General features: G+C 35.4%; 1 protein-coding gene across 6 annotated transcripts in view; it reads left to right on the top strand.

The window, feature by feature from the left end:
- Positions 1-17,477, top strand: part of WDR41 (WD repeat domain 41) — a 204,551-nt gene that overhangs the window by 122,826 nt on the left and 64,248 nt on the right. The window contains exon 1 of one of the 6 annotated variants that reach the window (XM_045496372.1): positions 6,181-6,290. The exons of the other annotated variants lie outside the window; for them this stretch is intronic. Within the exon in view, the coding sequence (XP_045352328.1) occupies positions 6,264-6,290 (27 nt within the window). The 5' untranslated portion in view covers positions 6,181-6,263. Of the gene's footprint in view, positions 1-6,180; positions 6,291-17,477 lie in introns of those variants that run through there. 6 annotated transcript variants of the gene reach the window in all.

The raw sequence follows: 17,477 nt of genomic DNA, 5'->3' as shown, positions 1-17,477 counted from the left end.
TTAAACTAAAGCCTATGGAATGGCCTGAGATATTTACAGAAGGCTTAAGTTTTCCAGTTGTGTCGTAGCTATCTTGAGAAAATTTCCTTATTTTTTAAAAATATTCTGAAAAAGGAAGGAGTTTCGAGCTGAGATTTAAAGAATAATTAGATTCCATAAAAGAGATTACTGTTAGAAGCACTGGCTAAGAAAGTAACTGTATGAACTCTACAAATACAGCCAGGGGCACTTGGGTGACTCAGTCAGTTAAGCGTCTGACTTTGGCTAAGGTCATGATCTTTCAGTCCGTGAGTTTGAGCCCCTTGTCAGGCTCTGTGCTGACAGCTCTGAGTCTAGAGCCTGCTTTGGATTATGTGTCTCCCTCTCTCTGTCCCTACCCTGCTATCTCTCTCTCTCTCTCTCTCTCTCAAAAATAAACATTAAAAAATAAATACAGCCAAACTCAATCTTCAGTTTGGCATTGCCACAGAAAAGAAAATACTAGGCCTACTGAGTTATGAATACAGCTGTATGAATCACATACCGCTATATATACATATACATACACATAACAAATGTGGTTTTATCTGTAATATAAAAAGGGTCTTTTTAATGGGGCTTTACTGTAATTTTAATAGACTGGAGAAAGTAATGAGAGCCATAATTTATGTGTATTGGGGTGAAAAAGCAGGAAGGATATCTGAAGTAATCATTGAAGTGTTAAAAATATATCAAGGCTGGGATGAGGATTGGGAAGGTGTGCCTGAAGTTAATGACTTATGTATAAGGCCCTTGTAAGTAAGGTACAAGTTCAGAATAGAAGTTGTAAAAAGCAAAAGAAATAGTATTGCTAAATCGAAATGTTGAATACTGTTTTGTAGTGAATCAGAAATAAATATTTTAAAGGACTGGAGTAACTAAAAAAATTGGATATTAGATGTTATTAAGGAATCATAGTTAATTTTGTACATGTGACCATATTGTGGTGATAGAAGAAATTTTCTTTACTTTTCACTCACACACATAGAAGTATTTAGGATTGAAATGACATAGACACAATGTCAGGAATTTACTTTAGAATTTTGTGGTAACTGAAAGAAAAAAAGGAAATAAAGCACATGTATCAAATCTTAAAAACTATTGAATTAAAAAAATTTTTTTAATGTTTATTTATTTTTTGAGACAGAGAGAGACAGAGCATGAATGGGGAGGGTCAGAGAGAGAGGGAGACACAGAATTGGAAACAGGCTCCAGGCTCTGAGCTGTCAGCACAGAGCCCAACACGGGGCTCGAACTCATGGACTGCGAGATCATGACCTGAGCCGAAGTCGGACGCTTAACCGAGTGAGCCACCCAGGCACCCCCAAAACTATTGAATTTGATCAATAGGTTATATGAGAGTGTATTATGCTACTTTCTCTATTTTGGTGTATGTTTGAAAGTTGTAACAAATTTTTAAAGAAAAAATACATTCCTGGAAAGGTACTGTATCACCTTAATATTAAAAAAAAGGATATGTTTTCATGATGGATAAAATTTTTATGAGATTTTTTAAGTCACTGGAGGGTAGAAAATGAGTCAGAGAATGCTAAGGATGATGCCTGCTGGAATTTGTTGTAGTGGAGTGAACACTGGTTTGGTTATAAGCTTTGGACTGTTACTAATGAATGAGCTCCACCCCATCTGGCAAGACATTTCCCATTCTGGCCTCAGGAGTTTTTGTTAAGATGGGACATTGGCCTAAATGAGCTTAAAGTTCTTTGTAGGTCCTGTTATCTATGGTTCTGATGAACTGCATGTATAGTGGGCTTGTTGGAATTTTTTGTTTACTTGAATTGGTAATGTGTCCCAACTGAGGCCCTCAGAATTCTGGTGGTTTTAAGGAACTCCTTCAAGTTGAAGGAAGAATGCTGAGTGATCAAGCACCAAGTCAGTAGAACAGTTCGTCTCTATTTTTTAAAATTCCTGTTTTTTGTTTTTGTTTGTTTGGTTTTAGGTTTTTTTGCCAACTTATTTTTTTTAATTCCTGGGAAGAGTTGGTCTTTCTGTGCCCACTGTGTATGTACAGTTCTTTTTATAGCTCTTACTCTCTTATACTGCATGTGCTTTCCCACAGATCTTTCCCACAAGATCCTTAAGGAAGGGATTTTATTTTTCATTTTTGTATCTTGAGTACCTAGCACACATCTAGCATGCAAAGGGGCATAATATATATTTGTTGATTGAACACAAATGCATGCATGTATGAATGAAAAAAATTAAAAAAAATTTTTTTTTAATGTTTTGATTTGTTTTTGAAGGAGAGAGAGAAAGACAGAGCATGAGCGGGGGGAGGAGCAGAGAGAGAGGGAGACACAGAATCAGAAGCAGGCTCCAGGCTCTAAGCTGTCAGCACTGAGCCCAATGTGGGGCTCGAACCCACAAACTGTGAGATCATGACCTGAGCCGAAGCCGGATACTCAAGCGACTGAGCCACCCAGCCACCCCTGAATGAAAGAAAGTAAAGGAATCTTGTGGCATTTAATTTAATGTCACGGTACATAATGAAAACAACATGAATATGTCTTCACTATTAAGTTTAGCAAATTTGGTCTTTTTAGTGGAGTTCATTTATCTTGGCCTGCTCACTCTCCCTATTGCTTGCCTATTCCATCCTTACCAGTAATCCTCAGCAGTACATTGTCTCCTGAAGGAGTAATTTGATCAGAAAGCATTAAGTTGTATACTCCCCTCATCACCTGAGTTCCTTTAGCTATAGTTCCAAAACTAGGACTGATGGAAAAGGGGTTTGGAAAGCCATTGGTGAATTGTGGTATATCTTCCTAGAGGGTAGATTTTACACAAATATTTAGGAAAGTGAAATGTAAATGGGAGATAGTTTAGAACATTGTTTTATATTAAAACAAACACAAATGTATTATCAAATAGAACATTCAGGTAACACAAATTCTAAGATACATCTTTTTTTTTTAATGTTTATTTTTAAGAGATAGAGAGCACACGTGCATAGAAGTGGGAGAGGGACAGAGAGAGAGAGGAACAGACGATCTGAAGTGGGCTCTGTGCTAACAGCAGAGAGCCCGATGTGGGGCTTCAAGTTACAAACTGCGAGATCATGACCTGGACCGAAGCTGGATGCTCAACTGACAGATCCACCCAGGCGCCCCACTAAGATGTATCTTAAGATTGTTTGGGAGCCTTTGGGGCAATGACTGTCCATCCTACCCCAACTCCTGGGTCAGTGATTTATTCTTTGCTACGGTATTTTGGTAGAAGATGCTTGATTTGGACCAATCTAAGACATATATAAAAACTCTAGAGTAATAATAGAAAAAAGTTTATTTTATTTTTAAACTGTCACATTTTCTTTAGGCGTAACCTGATAGTTTTATCCCTGTGGATGAACACATGTACTCTGCTGTTTTGTATATGTGCTGTTGAAGCAAGCCCTCTACTCTATTTTGAACTATGAAATATAATTTATAAAAAGTGTAAGAAAACACATTTAGTAAAATCCTAGTCAGCATATATAATTTTTTTTATAATTTGAAATACTTGTAAATTCTCCAGATAATTAGATGCCCCATTGTTATTTGATAAAATGATTAGATAATTCAAATTCTTCCTTCATTCAGATCCTTTTTTTTTTTCCCTTGTTTACTTAGGCTTCAAATGAATGGGCATTTAATTCAGTCAGTATAGTCAGTATTCAATGTTCAGATCTTACTGAACTGTGATTTGATCTTTATTCTTTATATTCCAGTTTGTTGGTGTATATGTGGATATATTCTACTCTATTTCTCATCATTACTAAGACTGTTGAACTAAGAAAGTGGCTGGTAGTCCATAGGTCTATATTGATTATAGTGACATTAAATCCAAATATTCCTAGTTCAACTCAGTTAAAAAATTACTAAGCACTGAATAATGCCAGGCACTATAATAAGCATGGCACTAGTATGGCTTTCTGTAGATAGTATATAATCAATAAAGGCTTACTAACTAGAAATAGTAGTAGTAATGAGCAAAGTAGTTAAACTCTGTGCCTTCGCTCTACCATCTGCAAATTATAGTTATTTCTCCTTGTCAAAGTTTAAGCAGAATAATAAATCAGATGCTTTCTAAGCCCCAGACAAATATAAAATTGATGCTAGTAAGGGGAAAAATGTTTAGATTATTCTAAAAAGTAGAAACTGTTACTCCCTTTTATTTTTCAAATGCTTGAAGTATATACCATTACTTTTATAGTTTTCCTTTTCATATGTCCCTACTACAGCTATTTGTACTTTCTCTTAAATGAGTGCTCTGCATCTGTCACCCCATTTCTTCACCAAATATCACACATTCCCTTGTAGTCTTTACTGTAACTACACTTTCAAAATCTGCAGTGACTTCCTTCCAAAATATTTCCCCATTTGCTTACACACCTCAAAATCCCTCATCTTTTTCCAGCATTTAATTCTTCTGGTCACTCCCTTTAGAAAGTTGTGTTCTATCTTGGCTTTGATGGTGTGTAGTTTTTGGCCTTCTCTCTTGGATGGTTCTTTCTGTTTCTTCTAAAGATTCCTTTATCTCTGGCATTCTCTGTGACTGTCTTTCTTGGAATTTTTCTCTGGAATTACCTGCCATCTCAAAGGTCCAGTTTTTAGTTCTGTTTCCTTCTGGTGGATGTAGGAGAAAGAGCCATAGGAAACTAAAAATTGGAACTTTGAGATGGCAGGTAATTCCAGAGAAAAAATTCCAAGCAATCTATCTGTACATCTGCCAGGAGGGCATCTTTACACATTGTCTCAAATGTCGACAGGTAAGAAATTTAGCGCATCTCAGGCATTCTGCACTTCCTAATTTCACCTCTGATGCTTTAGTTACCAATAGGTCATGAAGTTCTATTGATTCTTCTGGAAAAATAACTCTTGTAATTATCTCAAACTTATTAGGAACCAAGGACTTATTCAAAGTCACTGAGCTAGTAGGTGGTCTAAGAAATAAAGCTGAAATCCTAAAACCTAAAGACCAAAGGCTTATTGCTTATAAGGCTTGTAATGCCTTATCTGAAATCCTTAGTACTAGATATATTTCAGAAAATATCCTTTTGGACAGCACAGCATACATAATCGACATACTTTTATTTCTGCAGTAAAATACATGAATATTCACATGTGATAGATAAGTCAAGACTATAAAAAGCCTCAGGTTAATTTAGGTAAGTTTGTTGTTTTTTTTTTCCCCCCTCAGAGTGTGGTCGGATCAGGTGAAGTTTCGCCACCAAATGAGCTAAGAAAATTTTCAGTTTGGGGAGCTTTTTGGATTTTGGAATTAAAGATAAAGGATTGTGGACTTGGAAAATTACTCACTTAGAATTAATGTTTGTAGTTTTGATACAACATTTTTACTGGGCTGATGGGTGGTTTCTCCCCATTATTATCTAGGGAACCAAGTATTTTGTATCCTAAAGAGAATTTGGGGGGATAATAGGGAGCTTAGGGGCAATACCAATTTGTTTGGTCTAGACTCATAGGGTAGCCAGAGTATTCTGGCATATAAAACCTCCACAGGTTAGGGCTTGAGGACTAGAAACTCAGGTGGTATTAACAAGTTGCAGCCAGTGAGGTGTTGTGGAGGCATGGGGGATTTACAAGGATGAAGAATGTATGTTTTCAGGTAGTTATGAGTATTTTTTTTAAATGGAGAGTTGCCCAGGCAACATACTTCTTTCTAATCTATTTTCTCCCCTCCTCCCCTTTCTCCATTTCACTTCACTTCACCTTAGCATGCTTGCGGATTAGAGGTCTTTTATGAGTCTTTGTAGTGAGTAAGTAAGAAAAGACATCAAGTGATAAAATTGAATGAGTAATGGATTACAACTTCAATTCTAGGTTCTGGGTTTGGTCATAATTTAGTTTCCTCATCTGTGGAAAAGGAGATTTGGTGAATTATTACAAAGGCCCTTTTCAGTTCTCAAATGCTATGATTGTGTCTTGTCATTTTATCCATATTTTTTTTTAATGTTTATTAAAGAGTGAGAGAGAAAGAGACAGAGCATGAATGGGGGAGGGACAGAGAGAGAGACACACAGAATCCAAAACAGGCTCCAGGCTCTGAGCTGTCAGCACAGAGCCAAAGGTGGGGCTTGACCTCACAAACCATGAGGTCATGACCTGAGCTGAAGGCAGATGCTTAACCAACTGAGCCACTCAGGGGCCCCTGTCCATAATTTTTTCTTTATACTCAGCCCATCTGCCTTATCAGAATCCCTACCTCAAAGTCTTGAATTTTGGTAGTCCATGGTTGCACCCAGGCTGATAATTAAGGTAGGTGGGAGCAATTAAACAAGGGCATGTAGAAACCGGGAGAATTTGAGTAGTCTAGAAGAGTACAGTTTGATGATATTTTTTCCTCATTGGAGAATGGTTATAACAACTAATCATTTTCCTGCTATATAGATGGATGGACAGAAATAAGTTTATAACAGTTATAGGTATACATTATATAGTAAGGTGTATATTAAGAACATAAAATGGAAAACGAAGTAATTATCTAATTATTTGGGACAGTATAAGATAGTCAGATATCATGACTTCTCCTGAAAACTGCTGGCTTTTTTAAAAATTAAATTCCAGTAACATCTTAGGTATTTTATATAATGCTCATGGTTTATATAATCTTAGCAATTACATTAACAAACCTACAAAGAAATAGATTTCCATGTTACAGGTGAGGAAGCTGAGATTCAAAAAGGTTAGGTAAATTGTTTAAATTCAGGGTAAATGGCAGAAGTGGATTAATATCCAAGTTTGTCAGACTCTAAACTCCATTATCAAACCAAATTCTCTGCTTTTTTTTTTTTTTTTTTAATAAAGACTGTCATTAGGTCTTGCTATGTTAAATACTACTACATATAATCCCCTCAAATATTATCTGAACCCGCTTACCTTCAAGTGGCTCTTTTTAATACCTATGGCATACTCCATAATGATGGGGAATAGGGAGCAAAGTGACCTGCAGTTTTATGGGGTTCAGATGTGAAAGAAAGTTTCTTTCCAGGATGGATCAGCAGCAGAGGAGGAGTGGGATGGGAGAAAGTGAGGAAAGATTTGATTACAAGGGAATAAGGCTAGTAAATTTGGTGATGGAGATGGTCATTCTGTGTATACCAGTGTTTAAAGCACTTCTTACTTACTCAGTTGAGTTTCCAGTCTTTGAGCTCTGTTTCACTGCATGTGTGACTTTTAGGAAATTCATTTGTGGTTGATTTGGTTTTTTCATGTGGAAAATTAAGCTAACCATACTTATATCTTACTGCCTCACAGAGAAAGTGTGAAAATTAATGGGTTAATGGTGGAAAAGAGTTTAAAGATCTTTAGACAAAAATACTGTTATCAGTCGTAGCATAGAAGCATTTGGACTCTAGAATAATGCCAAAGCAATTACTAAGATATTGTCAATGCACACTTATTTATTAGAGTAGATATTTTTCACATTATATCTGTGGTTTCTAAATTAACAAATCTGATTTTATTTAATCAAAGCATTCTAAATGGGCCTGGAACCCAGTCAGAGAATGATCTCACACCAAAAGTCCAAGATAGATAATTATCCTGGTTTTCTCTTATGATTGTTAGTTCTTCAATTAGGCATTTTTTCCCAGTGAGGCTATGCATGGATACTCTGAAAATAACACTCTAAGAGACTTCGAGGAAAGTAATTTAGGGATCTAAATTTTTAAAGTTGTTTTTCTTTAATTTACTAAAAAATAAAAAAAAAGTAATGTACTAGAAAAACATATTGAAATATATTGAAAAAGTAAAGTGCTTTAATATTTTCAGTGAGTAATCCAGGGTCTTAGATTAACTAATCTTCTAGAATTTCGAATGTGATACCTTTTTTTGTATGTGTCTGTATATGATAGATACCAGAAAAGATTTCATATTTTTTGTTACCATGAAAGTTATAACTAAAAACTCATGAAAAAGTTAAAGTACATGCCCAGAATTGGAACATTTTTGGCATGGGCTGCATATTTAACATAAAAATACAAACTTATTTAATAAAGATGAAAAAGAAAAGATTTTTAAAAACTTGGAAATTACTTAATCTAGATGCAAACCAGGCTATTTATCAGTATTGTTTTAGGCAGAAATTTTAAATCTGCTCTAAGCTTTCACAAGAAGCTATTTTCAAGTTGAAACTTAAATAATTATGTCTCAATAAATATTTTGTTTGAATTTCTTAGTACAGAGATAATTTGATACAGCAGTGGGTAGGTTAAATTTGGAAAGAACAAAGACTAAGTACTTAGAGTTAAATAGCAACCTGTACCTTCAATTTAATATAATGTTAATTACTTAGTAAAGTGAATACAAAAATTAATGTCCTATGGATTAAAAAAAAAAAGAGACCTATCTATAAGCTGCCTAAAGGAGAATCACATTAGACCTAAAGTCACCTACAGATTCAAAGTAAGGGGATGGAGAAACATCTATCATGGAAATGGATGCCAAAAGAAAGCCAGAGTAGCAATACCTGTATCAGACAAAATAGACTTTAAAACAATGTAACAAGAGACAAAGAAGGACACTGTGTAACAATAAAGAGGACAGCCCTACAAGAAGATATAATAGCCGTAAATATGTATGCACCCAACATGGAAGCACCCAAATACATAAAACAGTAACAAACATGAAGGAACTAATAGATAATAATACAATACTAGTAGGGGACTATACACTCCACTTACATCATTGGATAGATCATCTAAGCATAAAACCAACAAGGAAACACTGGCTTTGGATGACACACTGGACCAGATGCACTTAAGATATATTTGGAATATTTCATCCTAAAAGAACAAAATACACATTTTTTTCAAGTGCACACAAAACATTCTCCAGACTAGATCACATATTAGCCCACAAAACTACCCTCAATAAATTTAAGAAGATTGGAGTCATAGCATGCATCTTCTCTGACCACAATGCTATGAAATTAGAAGTCAACCACAAGAGGAGTGCCTGGGTGGCTCAATCAATTAAGCATCTGATTTTGGCTCAGGTCTTGATCTCGTGGTTCATGAGTTTGAACCGTGTGTCAGGCTGTGTGCCAACAGTTCAGAGCCTGGAGCCTGCTTTGAATTCTGTGTCTCCCTCTCTCTCTGCCCCTCCCTCACTCGTGCTCTGTCTCTCAAAAATGTATAAACGTTAAAAAAAAATTAAAAAAAGAAAGTCAACCACAAGAAAAAATCTGAAAAGACCAAAAATACATGGAGGTTAAATAACATGCTTCTGAACAATGAATGGGTCAACCAAAAAAACCAAAGAGGAAATCAAAAAGTACATGGAAACATGGGGCACTGCATGGCTCAGTCGGTTGAGCATTCAACACTTAATTTTGGCTCAGGTCATGGTCTCCTGGTTTGTGGGATTGAGCCCTGTGTCAGGCTCCATGCTGATGGCACAGAGTGTTCTTGGGGTTCTCTCTCTCCCTCTCTCTGCCCTTCCCCTGTTGATGCACACATGAGCTCACTCACACTCTCTCAAAATAAATAAATAAACTTTAAAAAAAAGTACATGGAAACAAAAATGAAAACACAACTTTCCAAAACCGTTAGAATGCACCAAAGTGGTTCTAAGAGGGAAATTTATAGCAATACAGGCTGACCTCAAGAAGCAAGAAAAATATCAAATAACCTAACCTTATGCCTGAAGGAGCTAGGAAAAGAACAATAAACAAAAACTGAAGCCAGCAGAAGGAAGGAAATACTAAAGATTAGAGCAGAAATAAATGACATAGAAACTAAAAAACAATAGAACAGATCAATGAAAACAGGAGCTGGTTCTTTGAAAAAATCAATAATATTGATAATTCTCTAGCCAGACTTATCAAGAAAAAAAGAAAAAGGACTCAAATATCAAATAAGAGAGGAGAAATAACAACCAACACCACAGAAATACAATAAGAGAATATTATGAAAAACTATATGCCAACAAGTTGAACAACCTTGAAGAAATTGGTAAGTTCCTAGAAACATAAACTATGAAAACCAAAACTGGAAGAAATATAAAATTTGAACAGACCAATAACCATCAAGGAAATTAATCAGTAATCAAAAAACTCCCAACAAACAAAAGAGCAGGACCAGAAAACTTCACAGATGAATTCTACCAAACATTTAGAGAAGAGTTAATACCCATTCTTTTCAAACTATTCCAAAAAAGTAGAAAAGGAAGGAAAACTTCCAAATTCATTCAATGAGGCCAGCATTACCCTGATACCAAAACCAGATAAAGACTCCACAAAGAGAGAGAGAGAGAGAGAGAGAGAATTACAGGCCAATATACATGATGAACATGGATGAAAAAATCCTCAATAAAATAGTTGCAAACAGAATTAAACAATACATTAAAAAAATCATTCACCACAATCAAGTGGGATTTATTCTTGGATTGCAAGGGTGGTTCAGTATTCACAAATCAGTCAACATGATATACTACATCAGTGGGAGAAAACATAAGAATCATACGATCCTTTCAGTAGACATAGAAAAAGCATTTGATGGGGTGCCTGGATGGCTCAGTCAGTTAAGCGTCTGACTCTTGGTTTTGGCTCAGGTCATGATCTCACGATTTCATGGGCTTGAGCCCGGAGCCTGCTTGGGATTCTCTCTTTATCCCTCTCTCTCTTCCCCTCCCCTGCTCACATGCTATCTCTGTCTCTCTCAAAAATAAATAAATAAACTTAAAAAAAAAAAAAAGCATTTGAAAACATACAACATCCATTCATTATTTTAAAAAATCCTCAACAAAGTAGGTTGTTTTTTTTTTTTTTTAAATTTTTTTTTTCAACGTTTATTTATTTTTGGGACAGAGAGAGACAGAGCATGAACGGGGGAGGGGCAGAGAGAGAGGGAGACACAGAATTGGAAACAGGCTCCAGGCTCTGAGCCATCAGCCCAGAGCCCGACGCGGGGCTCGAACTCACGGACCGCGAGATCGTGACCTGGCTGAAGTCGGACGCTTAACTGACTGCGCCACCCAGGCGCCCCCAACAAAGTAGGTTTTGAGGGACATACCTCAATATAATAAAGGCCATATATGAAAAACCCAGAGCTAACATTGTCCTCAGTGGGGAAAAACTGAGAGCTTTTCCCCTAAGTTCAGCAATAGGGCAAGAATGTTCACTTTCACTACTTATATTCAACATAGTTTTGGCAGGCCTAGCCATAGCAATCAAACAACACAAAGAAGTGAAAGGCATCCATATTGGTAAAGAAAAAGTAAAACTTTGACTATTTGCAAATGACATGATACTTTATGTACAAATCCCGAAAGACTCCACCAAAAACCTGCTAGAACTGATACATGAATTCAGTAAAGTTGCAGGATACAAGATTAGTGTGCAGAAATCTATTGCACTTTATATGCCAGTTATGAAGAAGCAAGAAAATAAATTAAGGAAATAATTCCATTTACAATTGCACCAAAAAAATAAGATACCTAGGAATAAACCTAACTAAAAAGATCTATATTCTAAAAACTATAAAACACTTATGAAAGAAATTGAAGATGACACAAAGAAATGGAAAGACATTCCATGATCATGAATTGGAAGAACAAATATTGTCCATACTGCCCCAAGCAGTCTACACATTAAATGCAATCCCTGTCAAAATACCAACAGCATTTTTCATAGACCTGGAAGAAACACTTCTCAAATTTTGTAGTTAAGTTTCTTAAAAGACCCCAAATAGTCAAAACAATCTTGAAAAAGAAAAGCGAAACTGGGGGCAACCCAATTCTGGACTTCAAGTTATATTACAAAGCTGTGGTAATCAAGACAGTATAGTACTGGCACAAAAACAGACACATAGATCAGTGGAACAGAACAGAAAACCCAGAAATGGACCCACAGCTATATGGTCAACTAATCTTTAACAAAGCAGGAAAGAATATCCAATGGAAAAAAGTCTCTTCAACAAATGGTATTGGGAAAACTGGACAACAACATCCAAAACAAAGAAACTGGACCACTTTCTTCCACCATACACAAAAATAAATTCAAAATGGATAAGAGTCCTAATAATGTGAGACAGGAAAACATCAAAATCCTGGAGGAAAACACAGGCAACAACTTCTTTGACCTTGGCTGTTTGCGACTTCTTACTAGATAGGTCTCCTGAAGTAAGGGAAACAAAAGCAAAAATAAGCTATTGGGACTTACTCAAGAATAAAAGCTTCTGTGTAGCAAAGGAAACTATCAATAAAATTAAAAAGAGGCCTTTGGCATGGGAGAAGATATTTGCAAACGACATATCTGATAATGGGTTAGTATTGAAAAATATAAAGAACTTCTAAAACTCAATGCCCCAAAAGCAAATAACCTAATTTAAAAATGGGCAGAAGATATGAACAGACATATCTCTAAAGAAGACATTCACATAGCCAACAGACACATGAAAAGATGCTCATCATCACTTAGCATCAGGGAAATCCAAATCAAAACTAGAATGAGATATCACCTCACATTGATCATAATGACTACAGTTAACAACACAGGAAACAACTGGTGTTGAGGGTGTGGAGAAAGGGGAACTCTCTTAAACTGTTGGTGGGAATGCAAATGGTGTAGCCACTCTAGAAAGAAATTTGGAGGTTCCTCAAAAAATTAGAAATCGAACTACCCTATGGTCCAGCAATTGCACTACTATTTACCCAAAAGATACAAAAATACTGATTCAAAGGGATACATGCACCCTGATGTTTATAATAGCATTGTCAACAATAGCTAATTTATGGAAAGAGACCAAATGTCCAATGATTGATGAATGGATAAAGAAGATGTAATTCTATCCATTCTGCTGCTTAACTTCTTTCCATTCTTCAGACCTCAGTTCAAAGGTCACATCTTTTTTTAAGTTTATTTTTTTTTTTTTTAGTAATCTCTGCATCCAACTTGGGGCTCAACTTCACAACCCCAAGATCAAGAGTCTCACGCTCTTCCAGTTAGGTGAGTCAGCCAGGCACCCCCAAAGGTCACATTTTTAATTAATGATGCTTACCTTAACATATGACTCCATGTCAGTCAGGTTACCTTATTGTTTGCTTTCATAGAACCATGCTCCTTTCTTAAATAGCACTAACCATAAATGTAGCTATTTCATCATCTTTTTCACAAGGCTATAAAATATAAAAGCTCTGTGAGTACCAATACCATGTCTATCTACTTTTGCTTATCATTATATAATCTTATCATTATATAACCTTCTAACATTATAGACATTAATATTCAATAAATATCTATTGACATGCCACTAAGTGCCAACAAATATAAATTTCTTGAATAAAGGATCCTCATATTTAAGGGTTGTTTGACAGTCTTTCTGATATATATTATCATATTTTAACCACTCCCTATTATTGGATATTTAGATTTTTTTTCCAATTTGTCACTATTATGTAATAACATGAAGACTGTTTAGATTGTAGTAATTGGAAAAGACAGGGTACAAAAGTGAATGTACAGTGTGATTATGTGTAGAAATAAATGTACAGAAAGAAAGGTTGGAAAGGAACCATGAAAATGGTAAGAACCATGTAAATTATGGTAAGATTGTAGGTGCTCTTTCCTTTCATGTTTTCCCAATTTTCTATAATTGTGCTATAATTTTATGAAAAAATTTTTAAGAAGTGCTATTTTTCCATTATGCTAATATATAAAACTATTAGCATAACTCATGTAGGGAAACTTTAACTCTTACAGAAAAGAAAGAAAAAAATTAAAGTTTTTGTAAAGCAAGATAAAGAAAATAAATTATTAAGCAGTCATTGATTGATAAAAGCCATCTGTGGGCATGTGCAAAGGGTATAAAAATTTGGCTATTCCCAGGGTAGAGGGAGGAAGGTCTTTTTGTAATCAAAGGAGCTAGAAAAATAAATTGGGCTCATGAACATTTAAAAAGCATACTTAAAATCTGGCAACTACTGTGTGGAAATTATTGAATTTTGGGAAATTGTTCTTTTAATGTATGTTTAAATTTTTATAAAGGAAAAAAGGTATAAATAAGCTCTTTTAAAGGGCTAGTTTCAAAAAAAACTAAGCAACTTCTTTATGTCATCTTTAATATTGTGTGCAAAATAATTTCTATTCCTTCATTCAGTGTAAGGAGGAAGAAGGCAGGTGGATGAATGAGGAATAGTAATTTAGTTCCCAGGGAAACCCTTTGCTAATTGGAGAAAAAGATCATTTTAGGATCTGTAGATATGGCGCTGTATCTAGACAACTGTGAATTTTTCTGCTGTTATTTTCTTTTTTTTTTTTTTTTTAATTTTTTTTTTCAACGTTTATCTATTTTTGGGACAGAGAGAGACAGAGCATGAACGGGGGAGGGGCAGAGAGAGAGGGAGACACAGAATCGGAAACAGGCTCCAGGCTCTGAGCCATCAGCCCACAGCCTGACGCGGGGCTCGAACTCACGGAACGCGAGATCGTGACCTGGCTGAAGTCGGACGCTTAACCGACTGCGCCACCCAGGCGCCCCTCTGCTGTTATTTTCTAATCTTGGAAGGAAGAAGTTGCATTACAGATTTTAAGTTTAAGAGCTAATTTAGTTATATGGTAAATGCTGATCACTAGCAACATTAGAAAGGCAATGCCAATGAAGAATTCAGGCTATCATGAGCAGGCTCACAGATCTGTAGATTGCCAAGCAGTAATAAGATATCAGACTCCATGACTTAGGCTCTGGAATCTTTATAAAGTTTCATTAGTTAGGGGTTAACAGAAAAAGCTATGTAAAAAAGTACATATGATATATAGTTGACAGGAAGTTGATCACTGCAAGAATATAGAAGTGGAACAAGTTCGTATATATTATTATATACCAATCACTTAAGTGTGTTTTAGCCAACATCTATGAAATAAAATCATAATTACTTAAAGCAGCCTTTACTTTCAATCAATAAGAAATTTATAAACCTTTTTATTATGCCTTAATCAGAAATTTTCCACTGCTACTTAAGATTCCCTGGGGGTTTGAAACAAGCCTTGGCACACAGCAAGAATATTATATGTGAGTGTTCAATATGATAATGTATTTATATATTAATTACTGACTTCTATTTTCAGAATTTTAATAAGGCTTTTACTCCTAGGAAAGTTGGGGTCACAAGCTCAATTTTATTATTTATTTAGTTTTTTAAATGTTTATTTATTTTTGGAGAGTGAGAGAAAGAGATGGAAGAGAGAGAGAGACAGTGCAAGCAGGGGAGGGGCAGAGAGAGAGGGAGAGAGAATCCTAAGCAGGCTCTGTGCTGCCAGCTCAGAGCCCAACGTGGGGCTTGATTTTATGTCCTAAAAACTTCACATTGTTCTTGGTCTCTTTGTAACTACTCCCAGCATGCATACTCATGTGTGTGTATGTACACACACAATTACAGAGCATGGCTTTTCTGAACTTTTGGCGCATCTTAAAATCATCTGGTGAATTTTAAAAAATCTGATGCTCAGGTTGCTCCCTATCCCAGTTACATATATTCTGGGTGGAATCTACTATAATTTTTTGAAGCTCTCCAAGTGATTCTAGTGTGTTACAAAGTTAAGAATTACTATAATTAAAAGGGATTATGAACAATTACTGTTCTAGATGAGCAAGTAAACCAGAAAAATTATAAATTCATTTTAGTTTTTCCTCATTTAACCTAGCTAAATATATAATACTCTTGTTCTGTATTGACAGTTACTGGCTAATATGCTCAATGGAATATTTTATTCATTGATGATTTACTTTCTGAACCCCTAAGGATGGTAGAAGTGGAATAGGTGGTAAAGTAATTAAAATAGACATTACCTGTTACTGATTTATGAAGTGTCTTAAATGTGCTCATCTATAGTATTAATAATTAGGGTGGCTTGTGGGTAAGAATCCAAACTTAAGTAATTCTTCTTGGTAACCTAAATGGAGATTTAGTATCTGAGAAGTTTTATGTACCAGAATTCTAAACAGGCACAGTGATAGTAACAATAAAGCAATTAAGCTCATCTATTCTTGCAACTTTCTAGCTGCTGACAGTGAACTAACCTAAGCTGACCTTTACTAATAGAACTGCACATGTGATAGAACTGTGGATAGATGTTTGAACAGATTCATATTGCTAAAGATTACTCCATGGGATACACAGAAAATAAAAATTCTTTGCTTGTGTTGTTCAGAGATTTAATGTGATACACTATTGCCTGACTGTGGTTGATTAATAAGTCATTAAATAAAAGTCATTCACACAATGGAAAATGTTATGGTGGATTTCTATCATCACCAATGCACTCATTACAAATCCTGTAATTATGAATGAAAAGCCATTAGAGATAGAGACCAAGAACTTCGTTTAAAATTCTACATTCTGCTTAATTCCATGAAGTATACAATACACTCTTTAGTAGGAATACAAATTCCTTAGCTGAACAATTCCTTGAGTGAGAGCTCAGGATATACTGGTGCAATGGAGTGTGTTGGAAAAAAGGTCACCTGGAGAAAAGGAACTGGTTGTATTTGTTAAAGGGGAAATAAAAAAGAGCTTTAAATAAGAATTATGATCTAGAGGATCTTTCAGAGGGAGGTTCTAAAAATTATAAGTGATACTTTGTTTAATACAAATCCTAATTAATAGGGGTATGATTTTTTAAATTCTTATTTAAAATCTTGAGTCAGAAAAACTGGGGTTTGAATCGTAGCTCCATTACTTAACAGACAGCATTAACCATGATTAAGTTATTTCACATGTTTGTGACTCAGTTCTATCATCTGTAAAATGTAGCTCTTTCTCTTGCTAAACTCATAAGGTAGTAGAAAGGGATTGAAACCTGAAAATGTTAAGTAAGTTTGTAGTAAAGATTATTGTTAGCCCATGCAATGGCTATTAACCATCTTTACTGGTTTTGGCAGAACTCTAATTTTGTTTAGATATTTACCCATCTGCCATGAGGTAAATCATGAACTAATTTAATGTGGTGATCCCAGTTCATACTAGTGATTTTTTTTAGAAACGAGAAGGAGAACCAATCCTGGTCATTGAGATGTGTGGGGAAGTTCTTCCACAGGTTCTATTTAAGAGTTACTCACCTATGTTGCTAGAGTAGCAAGATTCAGTGACAACTTGAAGTTGTCAATAAATATCTTTAATAGCTTGAATTTTTAAAATAGCTTGATTGAGATATAAGTCACATGCAGTTTACCCATTTAAGGTGTACTACAGTTCATTGCTTTTTAATATATCTACAGATAAGTGCACATATTATTACAGTCAATTTTAGATGTGTTTATCAACCTCAAGAAAAAGTTACCATTGCTCTGACCCACTTCCCCCAGCCCTAAGCAACCACCAATCTACTTTATGTCTCTGTAAATTTCCCTATTCCGTGTCATACAGTAGGTGGTCTTTTGTGACTGGCTACCTTCCCTTAGTATAATATTTTCAAGGTTCATCCATGTTGTAGCATGTATCAGCATT

The sequence above is a fragment of the Leopardus geoffroyi genome, chromosome A1, assembly GCF_018350155.1.
Source record: "Leopardus geoffroyi isolate Oge1 chromosome A1, O.geoffroyi_Oge1_pat1.0, whole genome shotgun sequence".
Lineage (NCBI taxonomy): Eukaryota > Metazoa > Chordata > Mammalia > Carnivora > Felidae > Leopardus > Leopardus geoffroyi.
Note: the sequence above shows the minus strand (reverse complement) of the source record. Positions and strands in the feature narration are given on the sequence as shown.